The 25,238-nt window shown below is 66.1% G+C and overlaps 1 protein-coding gene across 1 annotated transcript in view; it reads right to left on the bottom strand.

The window, feature by feature from the left end:
* Nucleotides 1–5,008: 5,008 nt before the first annotated feature.
* The window catches only part of BRF1 (BRF1 RNA polymerase III transcription initiation factor subunit), a 57,270-nt gene continuing 37,040 nt past the window's right edge, over nucleotides 5,009–25,238 (bottom strand). Inside the window, exons 6-18 of the mRNA XM_049611994.1 lie at nucleotides 22,347–22,496; nucleotides 21,310–21,403; nucleotides 19,602–19,728; nucleotides 19,102–19,141; nucleotides 18,918–19,010; nucleotides 15,407–15,676; nucleotides 14,089–14,150; nucleotides 13,639–13,720; nucleotides 13,504–13,559; nucleotides 12,405–12,661; nucleotides 9,585–9,636; nucleotides 9,063–9,234; nucleotides 5,009–8,574 (exon numbers count right to left, since the gene is read on the bottom strand). Of these exons, the coding sequence (XP_049467951.1) occupies nucleotides 8,537–8,574; nucleotides 9,063–9,234; nucleotides 9,585–9,636; nucleotides 12,405–12,661; nucleotides 13,504–13,559; nucleotides 13,639–13,720; nucleotides 14,089–14,150; nucleotides 15,407–15,676; nucleotides 18,918–19,010; nucleotides 19,102–19,141; nucleotides 19,602–19,728; nucleotides 21,310–21,403; nucleotides 22,347–22,496 (1,493 nt within the window). The 3' untranslated portion in view covers nucleotides 5,009–8,536. The remainder of the gene's footprint in view (nucleotides 8,575–9,062; nucleotides 9,235–9,584; nucleotides 9,637–12,404; nucleotides 12,662–13,503; nucleotides 13,560–13,638; nucleotides 13,721–14,088; nucleotides 14,151–15,406; nucleotides 15,677–18,917; nucleotides 19,011–19,101; nucleotides 19,142–19,601; nucleotides 19,729–21,309; nucleotides 21,404–22,346; nucleotides 22,497–25,238) is intronic.

Here is a 25,238-nt window from a genome sequence, read left to right as displayed (position 1 = left end):
ACCGTGGGGATGGTGGTGCTGGGATGTGGCCCTGAGGAAGCAGGACCAGCTTAGGTGGCGTGGGGCGAGGTCGCTCTTGCTCATGGTGACTTCCCTACCTGTGGGCTGGCGGGTCGTCACCACAGGCATGGCAGAGGCGCTGCTGTCACTGGGAGTGGCTCCATGGGGTCGCCCACGCAGCTTGGGTGCCTCAGCGCCCCTGCCAGCTGACCTCCTGCCCCTCCTGCCTCCCAGGAGCACCCCATCTCCTGGGTCACCATGACCCCTCTGTGGCTGGACAGGTGGACGCACACCTGACCTTCAGGTGGCAGAGTGGCCCTCAGGTAAACGTGCGCCCGCTTGGCCTGCCTGCCCCTGTCCTGGCCCTGGCCGTGCACTCGCCCTGGCCACCCCTTCCCCTCTGCCCCTTGATCTGACACCTCTAAGCTGCCGCTGGCCTTCCTGCCCATGGCTGCCGGAGGCTGCCTGCGCCCGCCATGACGTCCCCGATCACATCCTCTGAAGGCAGAGCCAGGCAGTCATAGGTCACAATTTGTGTTGTTTTGTGGGCCATCCAGCCAGGCCATGGACACCTGAGCCTGCATCAACAGATGCCCGCCAGGACCTGCCCCCCCCCCCCCAAGCGCCACACCCTGCTCCTGGGGCTGCAGGAAGCGGGAGGCCTGGAGGCTTTTGACTCTGGCCCTTTATCAGCTTCCTGCGGCCAGCCCAGCCCGGGCCCCCGCGGCGCCGGGACGACGGGTCAGCAGTGACTCACTGGGAGCCTGGCCTGGGGACACCCTGCCCCCCCTCGTACGCACACCACTCCCCCACCTATGCCCTCCTGCTCGCACCCAAGCCTGCACCTGGCTGGCAAGGCCACTCCGAACCCCATTCCCAGGAGCCCTGGCCTGCTGCAGCCCTGCCCTTCCGCCACACTCCACCCACCATCTTTCCCGTGGTTTAGGGTCCGGCTCTGCCCTCGGGAAAGACTTGCAGGTCCCTCCCAACCCCAACCCCAGCCACCAGCGCTGTCTGCCCTCCTTGCAATCCCAAGTGCCCAAAGCCAGTCAGTCAGGTGAGCAGCCAGGGTGCAGGGTCCACCAGGGTCAAGCACACACCTCCTCTGCCCTCTTTGGACACACACTTGCTCCCCACCCACGGACTCGAGACTCCCCTCCCCGCTCCTCTGCAAGAACACAACACCCCATCCTGACCTCCCCCACCCCCAGAGGCTTTGACCTAACGTTCCCCTCCTCTCCAATGCCCTCTGTCACCAGGTTGGTGGCCCACCTGCCTCTTCTGTGCCCCACTGTGGCCTGACCAGCGTCTTTTCCTTTGAGTCCTGGTGTGGACCCTTCCTCCTCCAGGAAGTCTTCCTGACTAACCCCTGCACCCCCCCCCCCCCCACTCGGGGGCCTCCCAAGGGAGGGATGTCACCACTGCATGGAGCTTAGAGGTCTCCACGAAGTCTGGACCCTCCGCGGGAACCCGGAGCCCGCTGTCCACCGCAGAACCCGCCCCTTACCTCGGGGTCCTGGGGATGCTGTGCGGGTGAGACAGGAAGTGAAGCTGAAGGTTGAGTGGAGAGGGCCCAGCAGGCGGTCTTAGTCTGATCTAGAGGGGCACCTCTGCCTGCATCAGACCACCTGGCGCGGGTGTCAAGGGCAGAGGAGCCACACACCTGGGGGGACTCCTTCCCAGAGGAGCAGTGCCCCCTCCCCCAGGAGCAGGGCTCCTCACGGCACTGACCCACCCACGTGCAACACGAGACCCCCCCCCCCCCCCCCCCAGGGCTCTCTCTTCCTGCACCGGCAGCAGCCGGAGGCTCCCTGACCCACGGAAGCCCGCCGGGCCGTCCTGCAGCGCCGCCTGCTGGCTGGGGCCCCGCAGCCCCCAGGCACTCACAGAGCCCGCACAGGAGCGGAGGGGGTGCCCGGCGGCTGTTGAACCTTGTGTGCCAGCGGCTTCCTCTGGGCCACGTGACCACCACGCCTCTCCCCAGCGTTCCCATTCCCAGCCTGGGGTCCGCGACGGTTTGGAAAATCTGTCTGTGGACAGCAGCCCTGCCCGGGGCCGGGCTGGGGTTGCCCCCGGGGGGCCTGGAATGCCATCCCCGGGCCGACGGGCTCCAGACTGCCACCCCTTTTCTGCGGCCTCCCCGTCATCCCACACTCTTCTCCCAGCCACCCTGCACCTTGTACAGACCCGCTGTCCATGCCCACGGGGCCCATCTGCTCAGACCCTGCCCGGGCTCCCCGCGCCCCCAGCGGCCCACCTCTCTGTGCTCCAGCTGGCCGCACACCTGCTCTGCGCGTCTCCCACCCCCTGCCTGCTGGATTTCCCCACAGCGCGGAGGCCGTGCCCTCCCGGCCACGTCCCCACGGACAACGTCAGAGCAAACCTTTGCCGTGAGGCTTTGCCGACGCTGGCGGAGTGATACCTCTGTGAGCCGACGGCTGAGAAATACACATTCTCCAGAGTCCTGCGTGTGTGGTCGCAGGAAACGCTCCAGGGGCTCGTGTGGGGAGGCCTCGGGGAGACGCGAGGGCGACGGGCACAGAGACGTGAGCGAACGTCCCCGCTTCCCCATCACGGACATGACGAACACGAGGTGTGTGTGTGCACCTGAGTGTGTAACGCACACGCGCCCGCCTGGGGCCCAGGTGGGGCTGTGCAGGCGCAGGTGCTGATCCTGGCGCCCACCCCCCCACCCCCCGCGCCCACCACCCTCTGCCGGGACTCTCGATCACCCGCAGTCGGGCCCTGCTGGGACCCTGCAGGTCCTGCCGACGTCTGGCCCTGGCGGCCCCGTGGCCTCCTGCCTGAGGGGCACGTCCCCCGGCCACCCGCTCAGCGCCACGTCGCCGCCGAGGGCAGGCGCCGGGGCCACAGTGGCCATCCCCCTGCGATACGCCAGGCGCTCATCTTAGGCCCCGCCAAGTGGGCGCGTGGCAGACAACGTCCTTGTTCGCTGTGACCTCCCGAAGGAGGGGAGCGAGGACTCGGCCTGGCTGGTGCAAAGGCCCCTGGCGACCAAGGGCAGCCCCCTCGTCGTCTGGCAGGGAGGCGCTGCCTTCCATCCAGTCAGGGCCTCCCGGGTGCTCGCTGACAGGATCTCTGTGGCCTCAGCGATTTGTTCCCTGTGATGGAAGGTGACCTACCCCTCCTGACCCCGCCGATCAGCTCGTCCCTGCCCACCTGTGAGACGGCCTGGGCTGCAGGGCGCCTCCACCACAGCCCCCCGGGGGTGCTCCAGCACCGTTCCCCACCCATCCCCGCCCCCGCTGGTGGTGCCCTAGCCCTCAGGCACAGCCGTCCGCTTCCCTGGCCAGGGCTAGCCGCGGTGGCCGTGAGAAGGTGCTGGGGACTATCGGTGGTTGATCAGGGTCAAGGTCAGGTCCCACCAATCTGGGGCCCCCTGCCTTCATAGGTCCCAGCCAGGCCCATTGTATGGGGACAATGGCTTCCTGAGCCAGGTTCCTCTGCCGGCCGGAAAGCCATAAAGACTCTCCACTTTGCCACCGCCCACGTCCCTTTGAAGGGCCTGCGACTTTGGAGCCGGTCCCTTGGCCACTACCCTTTGCCAGCCTGGCTGGGGCCCAGGCCTCCCCAGGGACGAGCCAACCCTCTAGGCACGTAGGCACAGAGAGGCCCTGACCGGTCAGCGAAGCTGCTGGCCACACACCAGCACGGCCCCCACACGAAGCCCGGCATCCCCAAGGGGCCAGGATGCACGCGCAGGGTGGCCGAGAGTCCTCAAGTGGCGGCTTAGCGCCTGGGTGTGGGCAAGCACTCGGTGCTGGTGCTGGGACTGGGGGGGGGGGGGCCAAGAAGGGCCATCAGTCCTCTTGCAGGGCAGGGGACAGGCAGAGGGTCGTGCCCCCCGCTGGACAAGTCCTCCCCAAGCCCAGCTGGTCCTAGGTCACCCCCTGCCCCTAGGAGTGCGGCTGCAGGACGGGGGTAGCGTAATTGGGACCAGCCCCGTGGGGGAAGGGGCTCTCTAGGGTCGCAGGCAGCTGGGGGTGTAGTGTCCGCAGGGTTGCAGGCCGAGAGCTCAGACGGTCTGCTGGGCCAGGGGCTGGGAGGGCCTGGGGCGCCGAGGAGTGTCCAGGAGGCCCAGCAGACTGCTCCTGCGGGGCCTCCTGTCCGTGCCCGTCTCTGCCACCTTGCTGGCGAGGGGGCCCTCAGATCTGGGAAGGGGACAGGCCCGGCGTGTGGAAGATGGCCACTCCGCGTGCGCACACCGGGTGGGGGGCCCGGCCGGGCGGGCCCCGCAACGATGTGTTAGAGGCCTTGACACGCTGTGGACAAAGACCATAGACACTCTGCCACTTCAAGTCTCCTAGTCTTTATTATTCGGGGAATGTAGCATTTCCGGGCTGCAGGGGGAGCGGGGGCCTCAGTTGAACCTGCCTGTGAAGCCAGGCAAGGCTGAGCCTGGGCCCCCGAGGGGGCGAGCGGCCAGGGGGCAGGGCTGAGGACAGTGACGCGGTCAGCCCGAAGGACCTCATCTCCCTGGTGGCTGTGTGTGTGGCCTGCAGTTCAAGTCCCTGAGTTTGCCCCACTGGAACATCTGCGGCCTGGCGGGGGCAGGGGCAGCCAGCCCGGACCCAGGCCAGTGACAAGAGCCCCCCCCCCCCCCCCAAGCCTCTCACCGGTCAGCCCCTCCCCAGGAAGCGGCCCTGGACCCTGCCTGGAAGGCACCACGGAGGACACCCCCCGCTCGGTGCTGCAGCCGCCCAGAGGTGGACGGAGGGGTGGGAGGGCAGGATGCTGGAGGGCGGAGGCGGCAGAGGTTGCTGCCATCCAGGCCTGGTCCAGGGAGGGCGGGACGGAGGGCGACGACACCCAGCAGGACACCCTGGGAGCTGCCCAGCCCCTCCTCCAGAGACCCACACCGCCCTCGGGCCATCGGCACTTCTGCCCACTTAGGGGCCTGACCAGTCCAGAACCACCTGGGGCTGCAGGAGGCACCTGGCGGGAGCAGCGGGGAGGCGGGGTGTGTGAGCCTAGGGCACACGAGGCCTGAGGACTCGCAGGCTGGTGTGAGCCCCAAATCACCGGTGACGGTGGCCAGGCAGGTGTGGGAGGGTGGGGCTGAGCACAGCCTTTTGGAGGAAATGCACCGATGTCATGCTCTGGGGACGGCCCTTGAGAGACGGACGCAGAGGGCTCTCCCGTGAGGCCAACCTCCCTCCTTGCCTGCCTCTCTCTGCCCTCGGGGCTCTCGCCGTCTGCCCAGGATGCCTGGGAATGATCTAGCTGGCAATCCCGAGAGGCCGCCCTGCCGGAGAGCCCCGGGTGGGGAAGGGAGTCACAGACCTGTCCCCCCCATGCCTGGGAGGGGCTGTGGCCCGCCCACCTCCCTGCGGCATCTAGAAGGTACGCTGTAGTTCCGACTCCCGCTCAGGGACGGACTGGCGCCAGGTCACACAGCACAGGGTGTGGCGGGGCACAAGCAGGTGCCACACACACACAGTCTCGCCGTCCCCCACCCTCCCCGGAGACCGGGGAGGTGCCCCATGGGAAGCACCAGCGAGAGCAGCAGGCCCAGGGCCGTCTGACCTCAGCCAGCACCGGGCCCGCCTGCTCGCCCTGGCCTGGCCCCCCGACAGACCTGCATGTGCACGTGCACACCTGCGTGGGGCCGGGCCTGTACCCGTGCATATGCTCGCGCGCGGTGCCCCGTCCGGGCCGGCGCTGGCCCTCACCCATCCGGCCGCGCTGCACGTGCTGGCCAGGGGGAGCCGGGCTCAGGGGGCCGGGAGCCAACGGGCACAGCGCTCCCACCTGGAGCCTGCCAGACACGCCTGCTTGCTGCCTCCTGCCCCCCACGAGGACCCTGGCCCCACTGGCAGGCCGCCCAGCTCTGCAGGGTCAGAGGACAAGCGCGCGCCGCCAGGCTGCCCAGAACCTGTTTGTGTGCCCACGGGTGCACACGTGCTCACGGCGGCCCGCCTGCCCCCTAGGGACCCCCAGCACCGCAGGGAGCCAGCGGGGAGCCCTGCGTTCTTCTCGGGATGCCTGCCGTCGCTGGCCAGGCCCCGGGGGCAGGCATCCGAGAGCGGGTATGGCCAGGCCCCAGCACCCGGGAAGGGGGCGGCTGTCAGGATGGGTCCCAGGGAGGCCACCTCCACGCTGGGTGACCTGGGAAGTGACGTAGGCTCCCGTGCCCCTCTGGTCTCGGCTAAGATTAGGGCAGAACCGGCACCTACCTGTCTGTAGTGCAGGGGGCGGGGGTGGGACCCGCACGCAGTGGGGGGGAGGCACCCCGGGCAGGCCCACTGCCAGACACACCCCCTTGGGGCTTGATCCCGGCCTGGGTCTGACCACCCACTGGCTCTCAGCACCTCAGTGACCCTGACCCTCAGACGCAGGAGTGAGGTCCCTGCCCCTCCCTGGCCCAGGCACCTAGGCCTCCCAAGCTTTCTGGGTGCAGATTCCTGCGGCCCAGCCCGCAGGGACCCAGGTTGGGGGGGGGGGGGACAGGTGATGCTGGTACCCTGTCCCATCAGCTGCAGCCCGCACCTGCCAGGGACAACCCCCCATGGCCCCCTGAAGAGAGCCACACCCGGTGACCAGACGGAGGTCATCCTCAGGGTTGGACGAGGGGCGTCCAGGTATGGGGCGGAGGGGCACACGGGCCTGTGTGTCCCCTGCAAGCCCACGCCGGTGGCGGTGGCGACCTGGCACAGAGCACAGGGCTGCTGGCTGCCAGCCCCAGGTCACGGCACCTCGGTCACGGCCCGCACCTCACTGTTCTCCTCACCACATCCTCTCCGAGGACCCCAGCCCTCTGCACACCCCCACAGAAACCCCATCCCCACTGGGACAGAGGACTCTTCCTCCGTGGGAACCTCCTCTGTCCAGCCCCTTGGGGATGTGTCCTGCCAGAGCCCCGTCCTGAACCCTGCCTTGCTCGCCCTGCTGGGGAGGCAGCCCCGTCTGCCAGAGGGTGGTTCTGTCACCTCCGTGGCCACCGCCACACCTCCACCTGGAAGTCCCCAGAGCCAGTCATCCATGGCCAGGCTCAGCCCACCTTCTGCTCCCCGAGCGGCTCAGTGAAACCCCTCACCCCGCCGGCCCTGCCAGGAAGCCAGAGCCTGGGGCTGCTCTAAGAGCCGCTGCGGCCAAGCTCTCCCTGCCCCGTGGCCCCACGAGAGACCGGGGCCAGGAGCAGACTCTGGGACTTCCTACGGGGCTGGGCACAAGGGGACTGCTAATGAAGCCGAACCACGTCCCCATAGCGCATCTGACAATAGGGTCAGGCGTGAGTCCAGCCTGCACACTGTATGCTCCTCCCGCTCCCACTGGCCGTGGCCCCCCTCCTCCAAGGCAGGCCACAGCCCCAGATGCGAAGGCACAGACCATAGCCTCAGCCAATTTCTGCTTAAGTAACGGATCTTTCTGTTCCACTAAACTCACTCTCCTCTCCGGCTTTTAAGGCGCCCCGGGGTCCAGGCTGGCTGCAGGGTACAGACACGTGCAGTCAAGACCTCAAAGTTCCCTACCTACGTACTGCTGCGTTCAGGAGGGGTCTGGCCCAGCCCTGGAGACGGAGGGCTGGGCCCTGGGAAGGCAGTGTGGCCCCGCTCTGCCACTGTGGGGGGGTGGGGGGGCAGGGTGGCCAGGTCTGGGGCCTCGAGCAGCAAAAACATCTGCCCTGCCTCCGTGGCCATGTCCAGAGCAGCAACGCCCAAGCGGAGACCCTGAAAGTGGTTGCTGGGCCTTCCAACGACGAGGCCTGGTCCTTAGGGGTGGTCAAGGGCAGCAGGAACCATCCAGAGCAGAGTGGCCAGGCTTGAAGACCCTCTGCCTGTCATTCCTCTGTGGCCACTGAGCCAGATCCCAGGTCAAGCAAGGAGCACCTACGGCTCTGGCTCCAGTTCCAGCTCTGGCTCTTGGTTCCAGTTGTGGCTCCTGGTTCCAGCTTGGGCTCCGGCTCCCGGCTCCCAGTTCCCGGTTCTGGCCCTGGCTCCCGGTTCCGGCTCCTGGCTCCTGTGCCGGCTCCCGGGTCCAGTTCCGGCTCCCGGGTCCAGCTCCTGGGTCTGGCTCCATGCAGCAGGGCCAGCCCAACACCCTGGGCAGCCACCAGAGGCTGTGCGGGCACTGCCCAGGGCAGCTGTGCACCCAGGGGTCATGGAGCCAACTGTCCTGTCGTGGGCCAGGAGTGGGCCAGAGTCCGAGGTCTGGCTGAAGACACAGCCACAGGCACAGAGTGGCCCTGGCCCCGCGGGGGTGGGGCTGGCGCAGTGCTTCTCAGCCCCGGGGAGGGGTGGGGGCCAAGGCACCCGGCTCCACAAGGAGCCCTCCACTCGCTCCGAAAAGCGGGCCTTCTCGCGCCTCAGTTTCCTTCCACGGGACAAGACACATCGGACCAGACGCACAGGCAGCGGTCCAGTCCCCCGCTGGGCAGAAACGCTCCCGACGACGCTCCCGACGTGGTCCTGGCAGCAAGTGCCACGGAGGTGCTGAGCGCCCGTGGTGAGGGCTGCGGGGCAGGCGGGCCCACCGAGGCCCCCACTGCCAGACGCCACGGCCGCGGGGCCACGGCTCAGTACCCGTCGTCCTCCTCGCCGTCACAACCATAATCTGTGGAACGCAGAAGGGAACCGTGGCCACCCGGGTGCCTGGCAGAGCGCCGTGGGAGTGGGGTGGCGGGTGGGAGCCCCGCTCCCGCCGGCCAGGCGGCCCTCCTGCAACCCGGAGCCCGCGGCCTTCACATCGGGGAGGGCCCGGTCGGTGACCTCCAGTACTTGATGTTCTCAGAACGGACGGAGCCGAGCTGTGAACGCCCCAGGCCCAACCTCCTTCTGGACAGAAAGACTGCGTTTGAAGCTGACAGGCCTGGGTGCCTGGGCGGCTCAGTCAGTCGAGCGCCCAACTTCGGCTCAGGCCACGACCTCATGGTTCATGGGTTCGAGCCCTGCATCAGGCTCTGCGTCACGGAGCCTGCTTGGGACTCTCTCCCCCTCTCTCTGCCCCTCCCCCGCTGGTTCTCTCTCTCTCTCTGTCTCTCTCTCTCTCTCTCTCTCTCTGAAGCACCCCTGCCCCGCCCAGTGCCAGTGTTGCCCCCTCACCGCCACTGCCCATCATCTGCAGGGCGCTGACACAGGGCTCCCCGTCGTCCTCGTCGGGGTCGTCCTCATCGGGGTCGTCCTCGGGGTGGTACGACACGGGCCCGCTCTCCACCAGCACCGCCGTGGGCCTGGCGGGCTCGGCTCCCAGGGAGGACGGGCTCAGGGGCAAGGGCTGCAGGTGAGGGGACAGGCTCTAGAGGCCGCCTGCCCTGGGGGGGGGGGGGTCCCTGTGCTCCCAGAGTGGTCAGTGAGGACACCCAAAGCCCCTGACCTCCCAAGTGGCCCCCCGCCCCACCCTTCAGCCCACACCCACATCAGTGCCCAGAAAGCCTCGCCCTGAGGGCACGCTGTCTGATGACACAGCCTGGCAGTGCGACCCCAGAGTGGCAGGCCTGCTCCTGGGACACTTGCCCTGCCACCTGCAGGCTTCAGGCCTCCCCGGGCCTGGGCCGGCCCGACTTCTCAGCTGCTCACAGCTTGGTATTCGAGGCCCCTGCCCCCGGCTGCGGCTGCATCACGTACCTCTCCTGCGGCCGCCTTCTTGGCCGGCTGCGCAGACACCATTGGCCTCAACCTAGAAGAAAGCGCATCGCAGGGCCTCAGCCCGGGCCAGAGCCACCGGTCGGGACACAGGGGGCCCCGCTGAGATGCGTGGCCAGCCACTCCTCCGCAAGCACGGTGTGCTCTCGGTGCCCAGCCCCTCCTGCTTCGGCTCCCCCGGCCCCCGGCGGCCCTGACCGCCTCCTCGGGGCCCGCTCTGTGGTCACTCTTCCCAGTGGACCCTGCGGGCCTCAAGCTGTGACCTGCCCTGGTTCCCTCTGCCCTCCGGCCCCTCCTTCTGCCTTTTCTCTCAGTGAGCAGGTCTCCTCCTTCTGGTGCCAATCACGTCCCCCCCCCCCCCCCCCCCCCCACCCCGCGCCTATGCCGCTAGGGGGCTTCTCCTACGCGAACGCGAGCGGCGCCAGCCAGTCGTTTGAACAGGTCGCGTGTCCACGTGATACAGACCCGTGAGAGGGACGGCATCTATCTCCGAGTCCCCACCCCCACAGGCCAGGCACTGGCACCGTACCACGTGGGGGCACAGCCGCTGTGCTGGGAATTGGGGCGGGAGCAGGGCCCCTGGCAGAAGTCGGAAAGCGGGGCTCTTCGGTGAAAGCTTCTTTACGACGTTGGCAGCAAATGCCAATTTTAGCTAAAACGCCACGCAAGCCAACAGGAGACAGCCCTGGGCCGTGACTGACGTCCATCGATATCTAATGAACGCAGACCTGACGTCGGGCTGCCCTCGGGCTCTGCCAGCCTAGGTTCTGGATCGGCGTGTGGGGGCTGCGGGCAGCAGCCAACCACAGCCCTGCTCCTCCCGTGGCTGGATGCCTGGAGGAGTGGGGGCCTAGCCCCCTTCCCCCAGACCCTCCAAACACAAAAGCCGGGACATCGGCCACACTGCCACTTGCAAGGAACGGAGGAAGGAGAAGAACACCAAGACCCCCCGGACAACGCCGACCTGTCCGGGGCGACAGTGAGACCCCAACTGAGAGGAGGCAGGCTCCCTTCCCACGGCCTGGCCATGGAAGCCATCCACGCTCAGGGACCCTGCCCCAGGGCCAGTTGGGGGAAGCATCCAGACGGGCCTCAGATGACCGAGCGCACCCCACCACTGTGATGTGCCAACGAGCCCTGGGACACTGGGAGTGGACACCAGGGCAGCTCTGACAGGTGGACAGGCCCTCGGAGCGCTCGTGGGAGGTTTCCGCTTGGCACGGCCTCAGGCCGGCGGCCTCTGGGCAGGAGACCAGCAAGCGTGTGGCCGTGCCGGCCGAGACCACGGGCCCGGTGCAGGGAGGGCGGTTCCCACAGAGGTGGACTCCCGGTCCCCACTGGGAAGCTGGCCTGTCCACCCACCTGGCTGGGGAAGAGTCACGGCGGTCAAGGGCATGTGGGACGGCCAGCGGGGAGGCGGGGGTATGGGTCAAGCAGCCCGGAGGAGGGTCTGCGAGCCCCTGGGAAGGAAGCACGCTCCTCCCCTCGGCCCATAACCCCAGCCCGCTCACCCTCTCACAGCCCGGGTCACAGACGCACTGGCGCTGAGAGGGCACAGCTGACCCAGGAGACGGGGGCTCGCCCGCACGCTGTCCACTGGCGGCCAGAGACAAAGCAGCCCCTGTGCGCCGTGGACAGGGGCCATGGGCTGTGGTGGGGGTGACGTACCTACTCAGCCCGGGGCAGCCTGAGCAGCCCGGCAGGAAGGCCCCGTGCGGGAGGGTGCCAGGTTCCTGAGGGCCCAGGGCGCCGCTCTGGGGGTCCAGCGAGTAGGCAGAGGACAGGCTGGGGACACCGCCCCAGGCCCCAGACCACGACCAGAAGGGATCACGGGGGTGCTGGTCTGTGGCAGGCCACGCTGGGCGCTCGGGAACCAGGGAGCAGAATAACCAACTTCTAGAGAAAGTGTCACGGGTGCCTGGGCAGCTCAGTCAGTCAAGCGTCTGATTCTTGATTTCGGCTCAGATCACGATCTCACGGTTTGGGGGTTTGAGCCCCATGTCGGGCTCTGTGCTGACAGCACAGAACCTGCTTGGGATTCTTTCTCTCTCTCGCCCTTCCTCTGCCCCTCTCACACGCTCTCTCTCTCAAAATAAATAAAAATAAACTTAAAAAAAATTAGAAAAAAAAGCGTCACAAGGGGCACCAGGCCGGCTCAGTCGGCGGAGCACGCGACTCTTGGTCTCAGAGTGGTGAGTTCAAGCTCCACGTTGGGTACGGAGTTTACTTAAACAAAGCTTAAAAAAAAAAAGGGTCACAGAAACCACGAAAGACATTTAGTCCCACTTGAGACAAAAAAACACACCAAAAACGTTTTTACTTCTCGGTCGAGTTAGGGTTAAAAACCGGTAGCGACAGAGGTCTGGGAGGTGAGGGCGGGGGAGTGGGGCCACCCCGCCCCCGCAGGCCCTCCAGGGAGCCTCTGCGCGGGGCGCATGACGGCCTGCGTGACCCCCTGGGCCCAGGGCGCTGGCCTGCTCTGCCGCTCCCAGCTCCTCCCCTGACCCGCTCACCCCCCACAGCATGTGCTCTCCGCCCGCCCCCCTTCTCGGCAGAGAGAGGCGTGCAGCCAGGGCACGGGGTGCAGAGAGCCCCTCCTGGAGGACAGGCCGGCCCACCCGCTCCGTGAGCGCAACACACCCTGAGGCCACAGCCCCTTTCCAGGGCCGGAGCCCCTCGTCAGCGCGCAGGGCAGCGGGCGCAGCGCGAGGCGGACGTGCGTCCCCAGCACCTGGGGGCCGAATGCCAGCCCAGGCCTCCCGCCCCGCTCAGAACCAACACCCGGCCCACCGGGCCCAGTACCTCTTCCCCACGCCGGTCACGGGGTCGGCCCTGTGCCTCCTGGCGGGCGTTTTCCTCCGAGACAGCTTCCGGGTGGCGGTCCGCCCCTCGGGCTGTGCGTCCTCCTCCTGCAGACCGCCCCCGCCCTTGCTGTTGAGGTCCCGGAGCACGCTGTAGTTGATCTTGCTGGAGATTTTCTTCTGCTCCAGCATCTTCTCGATGGCCTCCCCGGCCGTGCTGGCCTGGATCGGCTCCCGGCGCTTGCAGGACTTCTTGGGCTCAACGGAAACGGGGACGTCACCACCCCACGGGGACCTCAGCGCCCGTAAGCCTGCTAGGTGCCGCGTGGGATGTGGGGGCACGGCCGGCTGGACACCGGCAGGTGGGGGGGGGGGGGGCTCGGCAACCAGGGTCTCCTGGGGACCCCCCGCCCAGGGGAGCCGAGGTGTGCAGGGGGCCGGGGCCTCCCTGAGGGCGGCTCCCACATCCTCTTGGGACGGGGGAGGCCGGCTGCACCCCACTGTGCCCTGGCAGCTCACCATCACCACCAGCCGGGGGCAGGTCTCGGGGCGTGGGGCCAACTCGACCGCCCACGAGCCCACCACGCAGATACCCGAAGGGCACACAGGGTGCTCCCTGACCTCAGGAGGCGTCACCCAGCGGGGACGGACCTCGTCCTGGGTGCCGCACCACGCACCAGGGCCTAACTGTGCCTCCTGCCAGCTCCTCCCTGCCATGCTGCCGGGGGCCCCAAACCCTGACCCCCAAGCTCCAGGGCCACCCCTGGCCTCCTTCACCCCCTGCCCCAGAAAGGTGCTCCCCATCCGGCCACACGAGCAGCAGGCCACATCACTGTGACCAGCAACAGGAAGGGAAGTGTGACTGCAGGTTCTCTCAGGTCCCAGAGGTGGGACAGGGTGTCCACAGAGGTCACAAGGGCCCAATTCAGCCTGCCTAGGATCTTGCCCAAAGCCGAACGGCACATCTGTCCGAGGGGAGGCCAGCACAGTCAGGGCCCAGCGGCCAGGGGCACAGGTCTGTGCTGCCCCCCGGGAGCCCTGGCGTGACTTGGGGGGGGGGGGGAGCAAGGCCGGCCCCCACGCGCACCGGGTGCCCCTACCTTGTGCTCCTTGTAGATGCCAAGCTCCTTCTCCTTTGCTATTCTTGCTTCTTTCTCTGAAAAGTCCCCAAATGGCAGGATCAGCAGGGGCCCCGTGGCCCAGGCTCTTGGGCGGGCGGCCGGGCGGGCGCTTACCCCTCTGCTCCCGCAGGTACTCCGCGTTCTCCCGCATCCACAGCTCGGCCTTCACGCGGGCTTCCGCCTCGTTCAGGATGTACTGGGCAGAACACAGCACCACACTCAGGTCTCGGCCACCAACACCCTTCCTGCTTGTATACGCTGATCAGGGGTGCACCTCTGACCCACGAGGCCGTAGGCTCACTGGGGGAGCCGGTCGGGGACCCTGTCGTCCTCCACCCCTTCCAAGGCCAACAGCAGGGGCACAGGAGCCAGGCCAGAGTGCAGGGGCACAGGTCCCCGAGAAGGAACTGAGCTGAGGACACGGTGCCCCGCCCCGGGAACTGATGAAGGTCCCGGGGGGCCGTGTGGTGGCCCGGTGTGGGGACGCCCCACCCGCGGGAGGGCAGGGCGGTGTGGCCAGCACAGACCACGTGCCGCACGGGCGGAGGCTGCAGGCGCACTCACCCTGTCGATCTCCAGGTCGTCGATGCCACTGAGGTCCAGCTCGCCGTCCCCACACGCGTCCGCTACGGGGAAGCACGACACCGGTGTCATTGGGGGTCAGTAACCGGTGACCAAGTGCACACTCCCCCGGGCTGTCTCAGGACTCGGGGGCTCTGGCCGAGGGCGGACGGCGGCCCCTCGGGGGACAGTGCGTGGCTCTTACGCCAGCGCTCGTGCAGGAAGGACACTAGACCAGGGCCACGGCCGAGGCGGTGCCCCGCCGGCCCCTGCGGCTCCCGGACGACAGCAGCGTCTCTGGAGCAGGAGAGGGGCCGCGGAGAGTCCCCAGTGACACGCTCGGGACGTCCCCAGGCCCCGCTGGCCACTCCCCTCCTGCCTCAGCTGGGTCAACAGCACAGTCTGCACGGCCCAGAAAACGGGGCAGCCGCTGCTCTCTGCAGCCCCCGTCGCCAGATGGTCCTCTGCCGGCTCCTCCCGATTCCACCCACAGCCCGTGGGCCACACCGTCGCTCCGCGGCCGAGGCCCCGCGTGGACTCCCCCTGGCGCTCAGACACATCGCTCACACGCCTCCCTGCTCTGCCTCAATGCCGGCTCCCTCGGCCCCTGCAAGAATGGTCCCCTCCTGCCTCAGGGCCTTCGCACAGGCCCTTACGGTACAACCTGCACACCGGGCTCGGGCCGTGTCGCTGTCCCTCTCACCCTAGACGTCACCGCCATCGGAGCGGGCACGTGCCCGCCCATCGCCACACCTGGCTACAGGGTATGTGATGAACGTCTGGGTGGCACAGCCTCACAGGGGCTCCTGGCCCAGCCCTCGGTGCCCGGAGACGAGGCAGGGCCCGCACCCTGCAGTCTGGGGACACCTGAGGGAGGAAGACGCGGAAGAACCGGGACAGCCTGCGCCCCAGGCCTCTCCCAGCGGGGTGAGGGCAACGCTCCTGCCGGGCCGCCGGCACCGCCAGCGCCAAAGCCCAACCGGCGGGGACCGTGCCCTCGGTCAGACGAGAAGGGACGGGCGGGGGACGCAGGCCCTGTCCCCGTGGAGGAGCTCAGGCAGGAGGACCCCCGGCCAGCAGAGGACTCTGGCCAGGACTAAGCCAGCGGGCCACTGGGGAAGGGTTCTGAGGGTGGTGACAAGCCCACGCCGGGATCACCGATGGCTCACACACGGCAGGCGCAGCGCCCACCCTTCCGTGAGGCTGCACCCCACCTCGCCCAGCTGGGGACGGGCGACCTGGACCTGCTATCTGCCGGCCGCGGTCCCGCCCCCCTGCCCAGAGGAGCCCCCCTCCTCTCCCCAAGCCCCCAGGCACTCACTGGGGTCCTGGCTCTGGGAGGAGATGCACTCTCGGATGGAGTCTGAGATGCCCAGGCTGGCCGCGGTGGGCAGGGGGCCAAGCAGGGACTCCAGGGCAGGGGGCCTGGCGTCCCCGTCGGGGTCTCCGGCCCCCTCGGAACTGCTGGACAAGCCGCTACCAAGGATCTCCTGGTAAAAGTCCTTGTTCAGGTGGCTGGCAGCGGCTTCTAACTCCTCGTCCTCAGCATCGTCTTCCCCGAATACACTGGACGTGGTGTCCTCCACGGAGCCTAGGGACCCAATCGCACACACCGCCTGTGAACCGCGTGGAAAGGCAGAGGGCCCCGCCGCTGTGCAGAGAAGCATCGCCGTCCAGCCAGCAGTTGCTTCGTTAACATCAGTAAGCAACCGACGAAAGAGGGGCTCAAAGACGCGCCTCGTCACAGAGGGAGCCCGACGTCCACGCACCTAAGCACGGCCCTCGGCCTATGCCTCACGCTTTGTGCAAAAATTGACTCAAATCTAACAGCTAAAAATTTTTTTTAACGGGGGAAAATACCTATGGCTTGGGATTAGGCAAAACTCCCTAGTCACATCTAGGAAGTGACTCGGGAAGCAACCCACAAAACATCAGTCGCTTCGATCGCAACCAGCTGGAGAGCGTGGCCGTCCCGTGAGCAACTGGTGTTCGGGACACGAAGGCGACACTCGAGAGTCCGGAAGAAGAAAACACACGGCCCGTCAGAACCGGCTGCGGCTTCTGCGGGCGCCACCACCCTCCCGCCAGGCCGACAGTGGCGTCGGGAAGCGGCTCCCACGCCCGGCGGGGCACACACGCGGCGGCCCCTCCGAGACAGGGGCACGTGCCCCGCACCGGCCAGCAAGTCCGCTCCTCGGCGCTGGCCCGGCAGAGAGGAGGCAAACGTCCACGCGGTCACCTGCGCACAGACGTTCACGGCGCTGTGTGCGCGACAACCCAAACCCAGAAAACACCTCACGTGTGCGTCAGCCCCGGCTAGACTAACGACCCGGGCGTACGTCGGGCCTGCCACGCACCACAGACGGGGCCGCTGTGCACCCCACCCGCGCGCTCCCACACAGCAGAGCGGCCGGACGCGAGTCAGGACGGGCCTTGTGATCCCACGGAGGAAAAACGCCAGGAAGTACAACCGACCTCCGAGGGCTGGCTGACACAGGCCCAGGGCGGCGGGGGGGGGGGGGGGGGGGGGGGGCCTCGTCCATCTCACCAAAACACCGCCTTCTAAGTTTGCGGTTTGTCGTGCGTCAGTGACGCCTCAGTAAAACCACTGACGAGTCACCAACGACGTGCGTGGTTCCTTACAGAGTTTAAAGTTTACGTGAGACCTCACTCTGGGGCGCCTGGGTGGCTCAGTCGGTTAAGCGTCCGACTTCGACGCAGGTCACGATCTCGTGGTCCGTGAGTTCAAGCCCCACGTCAGGTTCTCCGCTCTCTGCGCAAAGCCCACTTCAGAACTTCTGTCTCTCTCTCTGCTCCTCCCTGCTGGTTCTCTCTCTCAAAATCAAACGTTAAGAGAAAAAAAAGGAACACCTTACTCCGGTTTGGAACGTGTCACGCTTAAAGCTCGTGGTGAGCGCCGACTGACACGAGAACGTCGCGTCCCAACCGACGCAGCCCTGGGGGGACGAAACCACTGATGCCCTGGAGCAGAAAACGCGTGTGGGGTGATGATCCCTCCGGATGAACACCTCTGCCCTGATGCCTGCCCGGAGGACCCGGCCCCTGCCACCCACACGGCCCTCCCGTGGGGGCGGGGGGAGGGGACGAGGGGGCCCCCGGCGCAGAGAAGGGACCGGTAACAAGTCACGGTGACGGACAGAAACCAGCTGCACCTGCTACGGGAGAGAAAGCTTCAGGCCAGGCGACGAGGCAGCGTCCAATTCTCTGCCGCAAGACGACGACGCACGAAAGCGCCGAGGAAGGGGAGCGGAGCAGCACACGCGGACGGGATGGGGTGTGCACGCAGCCCCGAGGACGGCCCTCCGGACACACGGCCTGTCAGAACACGGCGGCCGCAGGCGTTGCACCGGGGGCAGCCGACACCGGCCGCCTCTGTCCTTGAGGGGTCACCGGGCAGAGCGAGCGAGGAGCAGAAAGTGCGATGACCCAGCCCGACCCAAGCCCACGGGCATCTCCAGCCACAGACCCGGGGTGGGCCACGAGCACACAGGAGCACCGAGGACGGGCTGTGTGCCAAACACGGAGACGACCACGAAAACCAGACCGAATTCCTCACGGAAACCTCGGCCTCCGAGAGCAGCGCCAGCCAGAGGCGTGAGCCCCGCGGACACCGGGCGTCAGGACGGCGTCTGCCGCTCGGACGGGCTCACGGGCCCTGCACGCGAGCCGCCCAAGCAGTGACCCTGAAGGTCAGGACATGGGCAAAGCTGGAAGAACAGGCGTTCCTGGCTCAGCGACGGGAAGGCGGCAGGATGAACAGACCAACGGGACCCGTGGGGAACCGCGAACCGACTAAAACACCAGAAAACAACGCTATGCGAGGAGAGGAGAGCGCAAACCCCACAGAAATAACAAAGTCAAACGTGTCCCGAGACAGCTCTGCCCGTCTGTGTGGACGGTGCCGGGGGCCCAGACGGGGAGGCCCGACGACAGGGTGCCGTCCCGGCAGTGGGTCACGCTCACGGAGCCCAGACCCGGTGAAAGCCAGGCCCGAGCATTTCCTTCTCGGGGAAAGGTGGCATCTCGAGCCAGAGCCGCCCCGTGTCCTGCAGGAGGCTGTGCCCGCTGCCACCCCCGCGACTCACGAGGAAAACCTGGGGACCAAGAGCGCGGCACCGGGAGTGGTAACGGGATTCCTGACACGAGGGAGCCCAGGGCAGCACCTGGAGACCGCGGTCTCCCACGCACGGCAGCAGTGAAGACGGGGCAGGACGCCGCTTGCAGCGGCGACGGACGGTGGGTCACCGGACCAGCGGGCGGCCGAGGAAAACCCAAGGGCGGGAAGACGCGGGTCCTTGGGAGGCGGCGCGGGGCGGGCCAGAGGTGCTAGGAGGAAGTGACCCCGGGGAAGAGGGGTGGGCAGTGAGAGCGAGCACCTGGCCCTGGCAAACCAGGGACCTCCAGACGGGGTCCCCAGAGCACCCAGAAAGAAGTCGACACGGGGGCGTCCGGGGGACAAAGGAAGACCAAGTGCGTACCCGAAAACGTTCACATGAGCCACGACACGGAGGAAGCCCCAGGGAGGCTGAGGAGGGCACAGGGCGGGCGACAGCAGGGAGGGGTCTGGAGGGAGGCAGCAGGCCAGTCTGGAAGGAAGATCTGGGTGGCAGGGCTGGAACCTGGGTGGGGGGCGGGCGGTCAGGGGTCCCGGGAGCATCTGGACACTGTGCCCAGCACGTCAGGGCCAGGAGGCGGCTGGTGGCCGGGGCTGGGAGCGGGGCCCTGTGAGGCGGGATCCCTCGGCCACAGAAGGGGGGGCGGCAGGGCGGGGGCCGGCCCCTCGAGGCCGCGGGGGCCCCGGCGGGACTCACCGTCTCTGGTCAGGTTGGCGAGGGCCCCCTTCGCCTTCGGCCGGCTGCTCTCCAGCTCGTTCTCAATCGCGTCCTGGTAGGTGGATATCTCACCTGCAGCAGGAAATTAGAAGCGAACCATGAATATAAAGCCCCCTGTTCTAAGGGACACGAGGCATCTGTAGCGGTAAGATCGGCTGCTCACCTTCAACTTCCTCCAGTTTTTTGGACAGAACTTGTTCAAGCTGAAACAAAGCACCCAGAACCTTCAGTGGAGACAGGCAGGCGTGAAAGAGGTACGCGGCGTGCACACCCCGCCTCTCCTCGCAGACCACCGGGCCTTGCCCGGACCCTCCTCCCGGGTGTCGTCCGGGGGCCCCGCAGGCGGCACACGAAGCAGCGGCCCTGGACCCCAGCCCGCCGGGTAAACGTTAACGACCAGGCCCCAGAGCAAGGCAGCGCCTGCCCAAGGCACCGTACGCGAAACACCCTGCAAGGCATGGGGACCACGGCCTGGGGAGAGCCGGCCCTTGGTGCCCCACCCACTGCTCACCCACCCATCTGTCCGCCTCTCCCTGCGAGCTGTGTGGACACAGACCCAGTCGAGCCTTTGTAACTAAGCTTCTCGTCCCAAAGTAGGAACGTGACACGAGATCTAGGAAGTGCCTCGAGGGACTCGAGTGCCGGACGGACACGGGGACTCGCCTGCTTCAGGCGCAGCTTCCGCTGCCCAGCTGTGTACGAAGGGGGGTCACACTCCTCCTCCAGATCGATCTTCATGAACTCGTCCACGGTCAGCTGGCTGGTGGGCGTGTCTTCGAACTCCGTCAGCCTGGGACAAGAGAGTCACAGGGAGACAAGGGCCCTGGAGACGGCCATCGGGCACTGTGGCCCCACTTGCTGGTCACCAGGCCCTGCTTGCCGCCCCCCACGGCGGGGCCCTGGGGAGGAAGGCAGGGTGGGCAGGGGTCACCTGCCCTTGTCGCTGGACAAGCGATAAGCTCCCCTTGTCGCTCCCACGGGGAGACTCAGAGGAGGCCCAGAAGGAAGGAGGCCAAGCCAGCAGCCCTAGGTATGTGCTGACTCAAGCTCAATTCCCTACATCACACACCCAACAAGACACGTTTTGTTTTGTTTTTTTTAGTTTTTTATTATTTGAGAGAGAGAGAGATATCAAGAGCCAGCAAGGGGGAGGGAAAGAAAGAGAGAATCCCAAGCAGGCTCCACAGTCAGCCTGACAGGGGCTTGATCCCATGGCTGAAATCAAGATTCAGACCCTCAACTGACTGAACCACCCAGGTGCCCCCAACCTACAAAATGTTCAGTAAAAAACTTGGGCGGGGGGCGGACACCTGGGTGGCTCAGTTGGTTAAGCGTCTCACTTGGGCTCAGATCATGATCTCGCAGTTTCAGAGTCTTTGTCTCCCTCTCTGCCCCCACTCGTGCACGCGCGAGTTCTCCCTCAAAACTAAACGCTAAACAAACAAACAAACAAACAAACGTACGTATATTTCCAGATGAACGAGTAGTGCTCTCTACCTTCAGCGAACCCATCCTTACAAGCTCTCAACACAACAGATTAACTTTCCAAACTACGATTACGTTCACACCGCTGTGGCTTCAAATTCTCTAGTGTTACTCACTGAAGAACAACGATTCTCCAAAGTGGAGTAGTGTGGCTTTAAAAACGCATGGGCAGGGGCACCTGGGGGCTCTGTCGGTTGGGGGTCCAGCTCTTGATTTCGGCTCAGGTCATGATCCCAGGGTCACGGGATTGAACCCCACATCGGGCTCTGTGCTCACAGTGCAAAGCCTACTTGAGATTCTCTCCCTCCCTCTCTCTCTGCCCCTTCTCTGCTCGTGATCTCTCCCTCTCAAAAATAAACATGAAAAAAACAATTTTTTTAACTGTTTTGAAGAGAATTAGAGGTTGAACAAACAAAATGCCTTACTATCTGCCTTTGAAAATTGCCACAGGATATGACCTCCACTGAAAACAAGCCATCGAATGTTCCAGATCCGTTGTGAGAACAGGCACAATTACAGGTCTGCTGGCAATTGGACTTCAGCCCACATGCATCTGATGCTGAGCTGTGCCACCCCACGAACACCACACCCCAAAGCAGGAGCTCGTGGGCACCCGGACACATGGCACGGTGGCCCTCGGTGTCAGCCGGGCGTCCCCCCGGGTGGGGGACCAGGCTCCCGGGCCCCCACAGTCCACGTCAACCCACCTTAGAGAGGCACTGCACCTGCAGCTGGCGTGGTGCCAGGACTGACCGAGACGCCCGGGAGGGAGGCGGGTGGCGCCCACGCCGAGGAGCCCCCCCGGGAGGTGGCTCCGACCAACGGGCCTGGCTGGGCCCGACGGATGAACCGTCTATGCCCCAGGCCACAAACTAGAGCCACCTACCTCTTCCGCAACGTGGACTCGCACACCTTGACCACGCTGATGACCTCTTTGACGGTTCTCCGGAAATCGTGCATCCTGGCTGCGACCAGAAGTGCTGGGGGGGGGGGAGGGCACGACGGGAGTCAGGCATCGGAACAGGTGCGCAGCAGCCCAGCGCTCGGGGCCGATGACCTGCGGTGGGGAGAGCCCTGCCTGGGGGGCCTGCAGGCGCCGAGGCCCCAGCCTCACCATGGGGAACACTTACACAGCATGTGACCGTCACAGCCCCTGAAAGCTGCACACGGCTTTGCGTGCAACCACGCAGTGATCTATCAACGTAGAAAGTGCTCATCTCACACTCCGTCCTCCACACAGGGAGAATTAAAATCCACCTGAGAACCTCACGTCACCCCGCAAACCAGCGAGCTGACTCTCAGGTGACTCGAACAGGCGCACTGGTCGGCAGTGGAGGTGAGGCTTCTGGGGACACGGCCCGGGGTCGGGGAGAAAAGGCGGTGGGCTCCACGTGGCGGCCACAGCCAGGTTGGTTCTCGGACAGGCCCCGAGTGGGCAGTGCACTTGGAAATCGGGCTCCGAAATGGGAAACGATCCTACTGGCAGCCGAGCGCGGGAAGGCAGGCCTGTGGCGCTCTGGACAGGTATGGAGCCGGTGGGGGCCAGGGTGGGGGCCTGCCGGGGAGGGCTCCAGACCCAGGTCCGCGTCAGGCCCCGAGACATGGAGGACAGGGTTGCGGGACTGTTTTCAGGCAGCTGCCACCTAGAGGGCAACCCAGACAGCTACCCTTTCGGGGGTCAAGGAGTCAGCCAGAGAGGCCCGGACACCCTCCGCAGTAACGACCGGGCCGCGGGGCCAGGGCAGGGCTGGCCGCGGCCTCCACGAGTCCTGCCCTGCCCCTGTGACTGAGAGTCAGTGCAGGGAGCAGCTGGCAGTCCTCGGCGGCCAGGGTCGCTGTGGAGACAGCCCGCCCACCACCCGCGTGCCCGGCCTGCAGAAGCCAGGACGGAAACCACCACCGCGGCCAGCAAGGCCGCCACACCTGCTCCACAGAGGCCCGAGGGGCGCCGGCCAGTGTGCATCCAGTCCCTCTTCATCCTCTGCAGGAGCCTCAGGGCCGTCATGGACACCTCGTGGTTCTTCTCCCCAAACTCCAGCAGGTGGGCAAAGCGTGGGATGTACAGGCACGGGTCTGCAGCAGACACGTGGGCCTCAGTGCTACTGCGTCCTGGGACGGGAGCAGGCCTCGCCCCACCGGGCCTCGAGGAACGTGCATGCTCCAGACCCGGACAGCGCACGGGAACAACACAGCACGCCATCTCCCCATCGGGGCGACCCTTCCCAGTCCTTCCGCCGCACAGGCTCCCCGGGGCCCCCCGCCCCTCGGCTGGGGCCACTCACCCACGTCCCTCCCACAGCTGCTTCCCGGGGCAGGACGCTAGGCCCGTGCGGGCATCCCTCGTGCTTGTGCAGGTGCACACGCCACACCTTGCTGCTTTGTTTGGCGGGTCGTGGACTATGACTGAGACACAGCACGTTCGTTAGCTGTTTATTTACCGCGTTTACTCTTGTGAAACACGCTGCTCTTCTGGCTACGGGCGTGGGTACACCTCTTTAAATAACCACACGGTCCGTAGTAAGGGAGGGCTCGGAGGGACCTGGACATACGCGCGCGCACACACGCTCTCCCTCGCTCGTGCCCTGCTCTAAGCTACGAGCTAGAAGACTCCCTTAGCGCCCTAGGCTTAGGACACTTCCAGCCCCCGGGGCGGGGGAGACCAAGTAACTTGACGAATTCGGTGGGCTACGGCACTGCTGTGAGTGCACAGACGGAGTGGCACAGGGTCCACGACAGAACACCAGAAACAAAACCTCCTTTGGGCAGGATCATCTGGGAAGACCTTGCTCAAGCGGGGCCGCTGCTGAGGCCTGAGGGGGCCACGGGCGAGCCAGAAAGCAGGCATGTGCGGTCAGACGGTGGAGGAGGAGGAAGGGCAGACTGGCAAGATCCTGGGACTGGTCAGCGGCACCAGCAGGTGACCCTGGCCGTCCGCCAACCAAGCACCCTCCTTTGGGGCTCTGGCCCCATCCCTCTCCCAGCCTCCCTGCATCTACAAGGGCCTACGTGACTGAGCTCTGATCCCTGGAAGCCCCGCGAGGGCCTACCCGCACCCCCTTTAGAAGCACCCCCTCGCATCCTCCGCCAGTCCTGGCTCACATAAGGAAACACAGAGACTGGCAGCTGGCCCTGAGGCAGTCTGGGTCCCCAAGGACTCCAAGGGCTGGAGTGACACCTCCCACACTGACCACAGGGGGGTGCTGCTGAGCAGCGGCTACTCGCCTACCTTTCCAGAGGCCCGGGGCGCTGAGCAGTCTCTGGAAAGGCGAGTCAGTGGTAACAGCTCCCTGTGTTGGGCACATGGGGCTGGACGGCTGGTGGCACTCTGGTGGCAAAGCACAACCAAGAGCCGCTGCCTGCCACCTCAGCCCAGGCCCTCCCACCATCTTCTGGCACATCTGTCTCCAATCTTTTACAAGTAGTTTTTAAGCTCAGCTTTCTACCTCAGAAATTAATCAGTGTCAAAGTTTTCACCTCTAGCTCTGATGTTCTATTGAAAGCAGTTCCAAATCGTAACAATAACATCAATTCTTCAAACGTATCTTCCCTCAGGGCGCCTGGGTGGCTCAGTCGGTTAAGCATCCCATTTCGGCTTAGGTCATGATCTCTCAGATTGTGGGTTGGAGCTCCCTGGTGGGCTTTGTACTGACAGCATGGAGCCTGCTTTGGATTCTCTGTCCCTCCCTGTCTCTGCCAGTCACTTGCTCACTCCCCTCCCCCCAATGTGTGCACTTACTCTCACTTGCTCAAAAACATAGGCTTAAAAATAAAATAAGATGTCTCTTCTCTCCCAGTAATACGTTTTTCAGCAACCAAATCACAAACCAAATCAAAACGGAGCCCATGGCCAAGTGTGCTGTAGCTCCCGACTGCCCAGGCACGTGGTGGGGGGTGGGGGGGAGGGTACCAGGACACCTCAACAAGTCCAGGAAAACAGACAATTTGCAGGAGAGGGTAGGTTGAACCCTCTCCCCCAGGGCCGGTGACAAAGGTTGTGCGGCGCCGCCAGCCCAGCACGGGCAGTGAAACGGGCCAAGAGGCAGACTTTACGAAGGAAAGAAAAGCAGCTCACAGAAGATCACGCAGGATGGACGGGATTGGTGAGAAGCGCCAAGAGGAGACACTAAACCCACAGCGATGTGAGATTCCGCCAGATCTCCCCAACCTGAGAAGGGGGGGGGGGGGGGGGCGGAAAAGGGCGCCCCCCCCCCCACCAGGGACCCCGAGAGCGGCCTCCCAGGACGGAGAGTGCGAGCTGGCAGGCACGCACACGAACAAACCGCGGAGAGTAAGGCGCAGCCTCCTAGGTAAGCCCCCAGACCCCCGCGTTTAGTTAGCAAGCAGCCCGCACTGCAGGCGGGCGGGAAACAACGGTCCACACGGACGGGTGGACGCCAGCCCACAGGGGCTCGGCGCGGGGACGGGCCCCACGCGGGAGGGACAAGGCCTGGCGCCCCCCGCCCCCGCAGCCCCGGACCCGCCTCGGGCCTCGGTGGGGGGCGGGTACGGCAAGCCGCGCCGGAGGAGAGCGGACCCAGCATCTGGGAAGGACCGGCTAGCGAGCGTCAAGCACGCACAAACCCTCAACGCAACGCAGCCGAACTCCAGCACGCGGAAAACGGAAGACCCGGGCCTGCGCACAGACACCGGCCCCCAAGCGCGGACCTTGCGCGCAGAGCCACGGCTCCCCGAGCGCTCCCGCCTGCGCCTGCGCCGCCGTCTCTGCCAGCCACAGCCCGCGGGGGCGGGACCCAGGCCGCGCGCGCGCGCGCACGCCGTCGGCGAGCGGGCGGGGCGGCTCAGGCCGCGCACGCC

This window comes from Panthera uncia, assembly GCF_023721935.1.
Source record: "Panthera uncia isolate 11264 chromosome B3 unlocalized genomic scaffold, Puncia_PCG_1.0 HiC_scaffold_1, whole genome shotgun sequence".
NCBI lineage: Eukaryota > Metazoa > Chordata > Mammalia > Carnivora > Felidae > Panthera > Panthera uncia.
The sequence above is the reverse complement of the archived record's forward strand: the minus strand, read 5'-3'. Positions and strand labels throughout refer to the sequence as shown.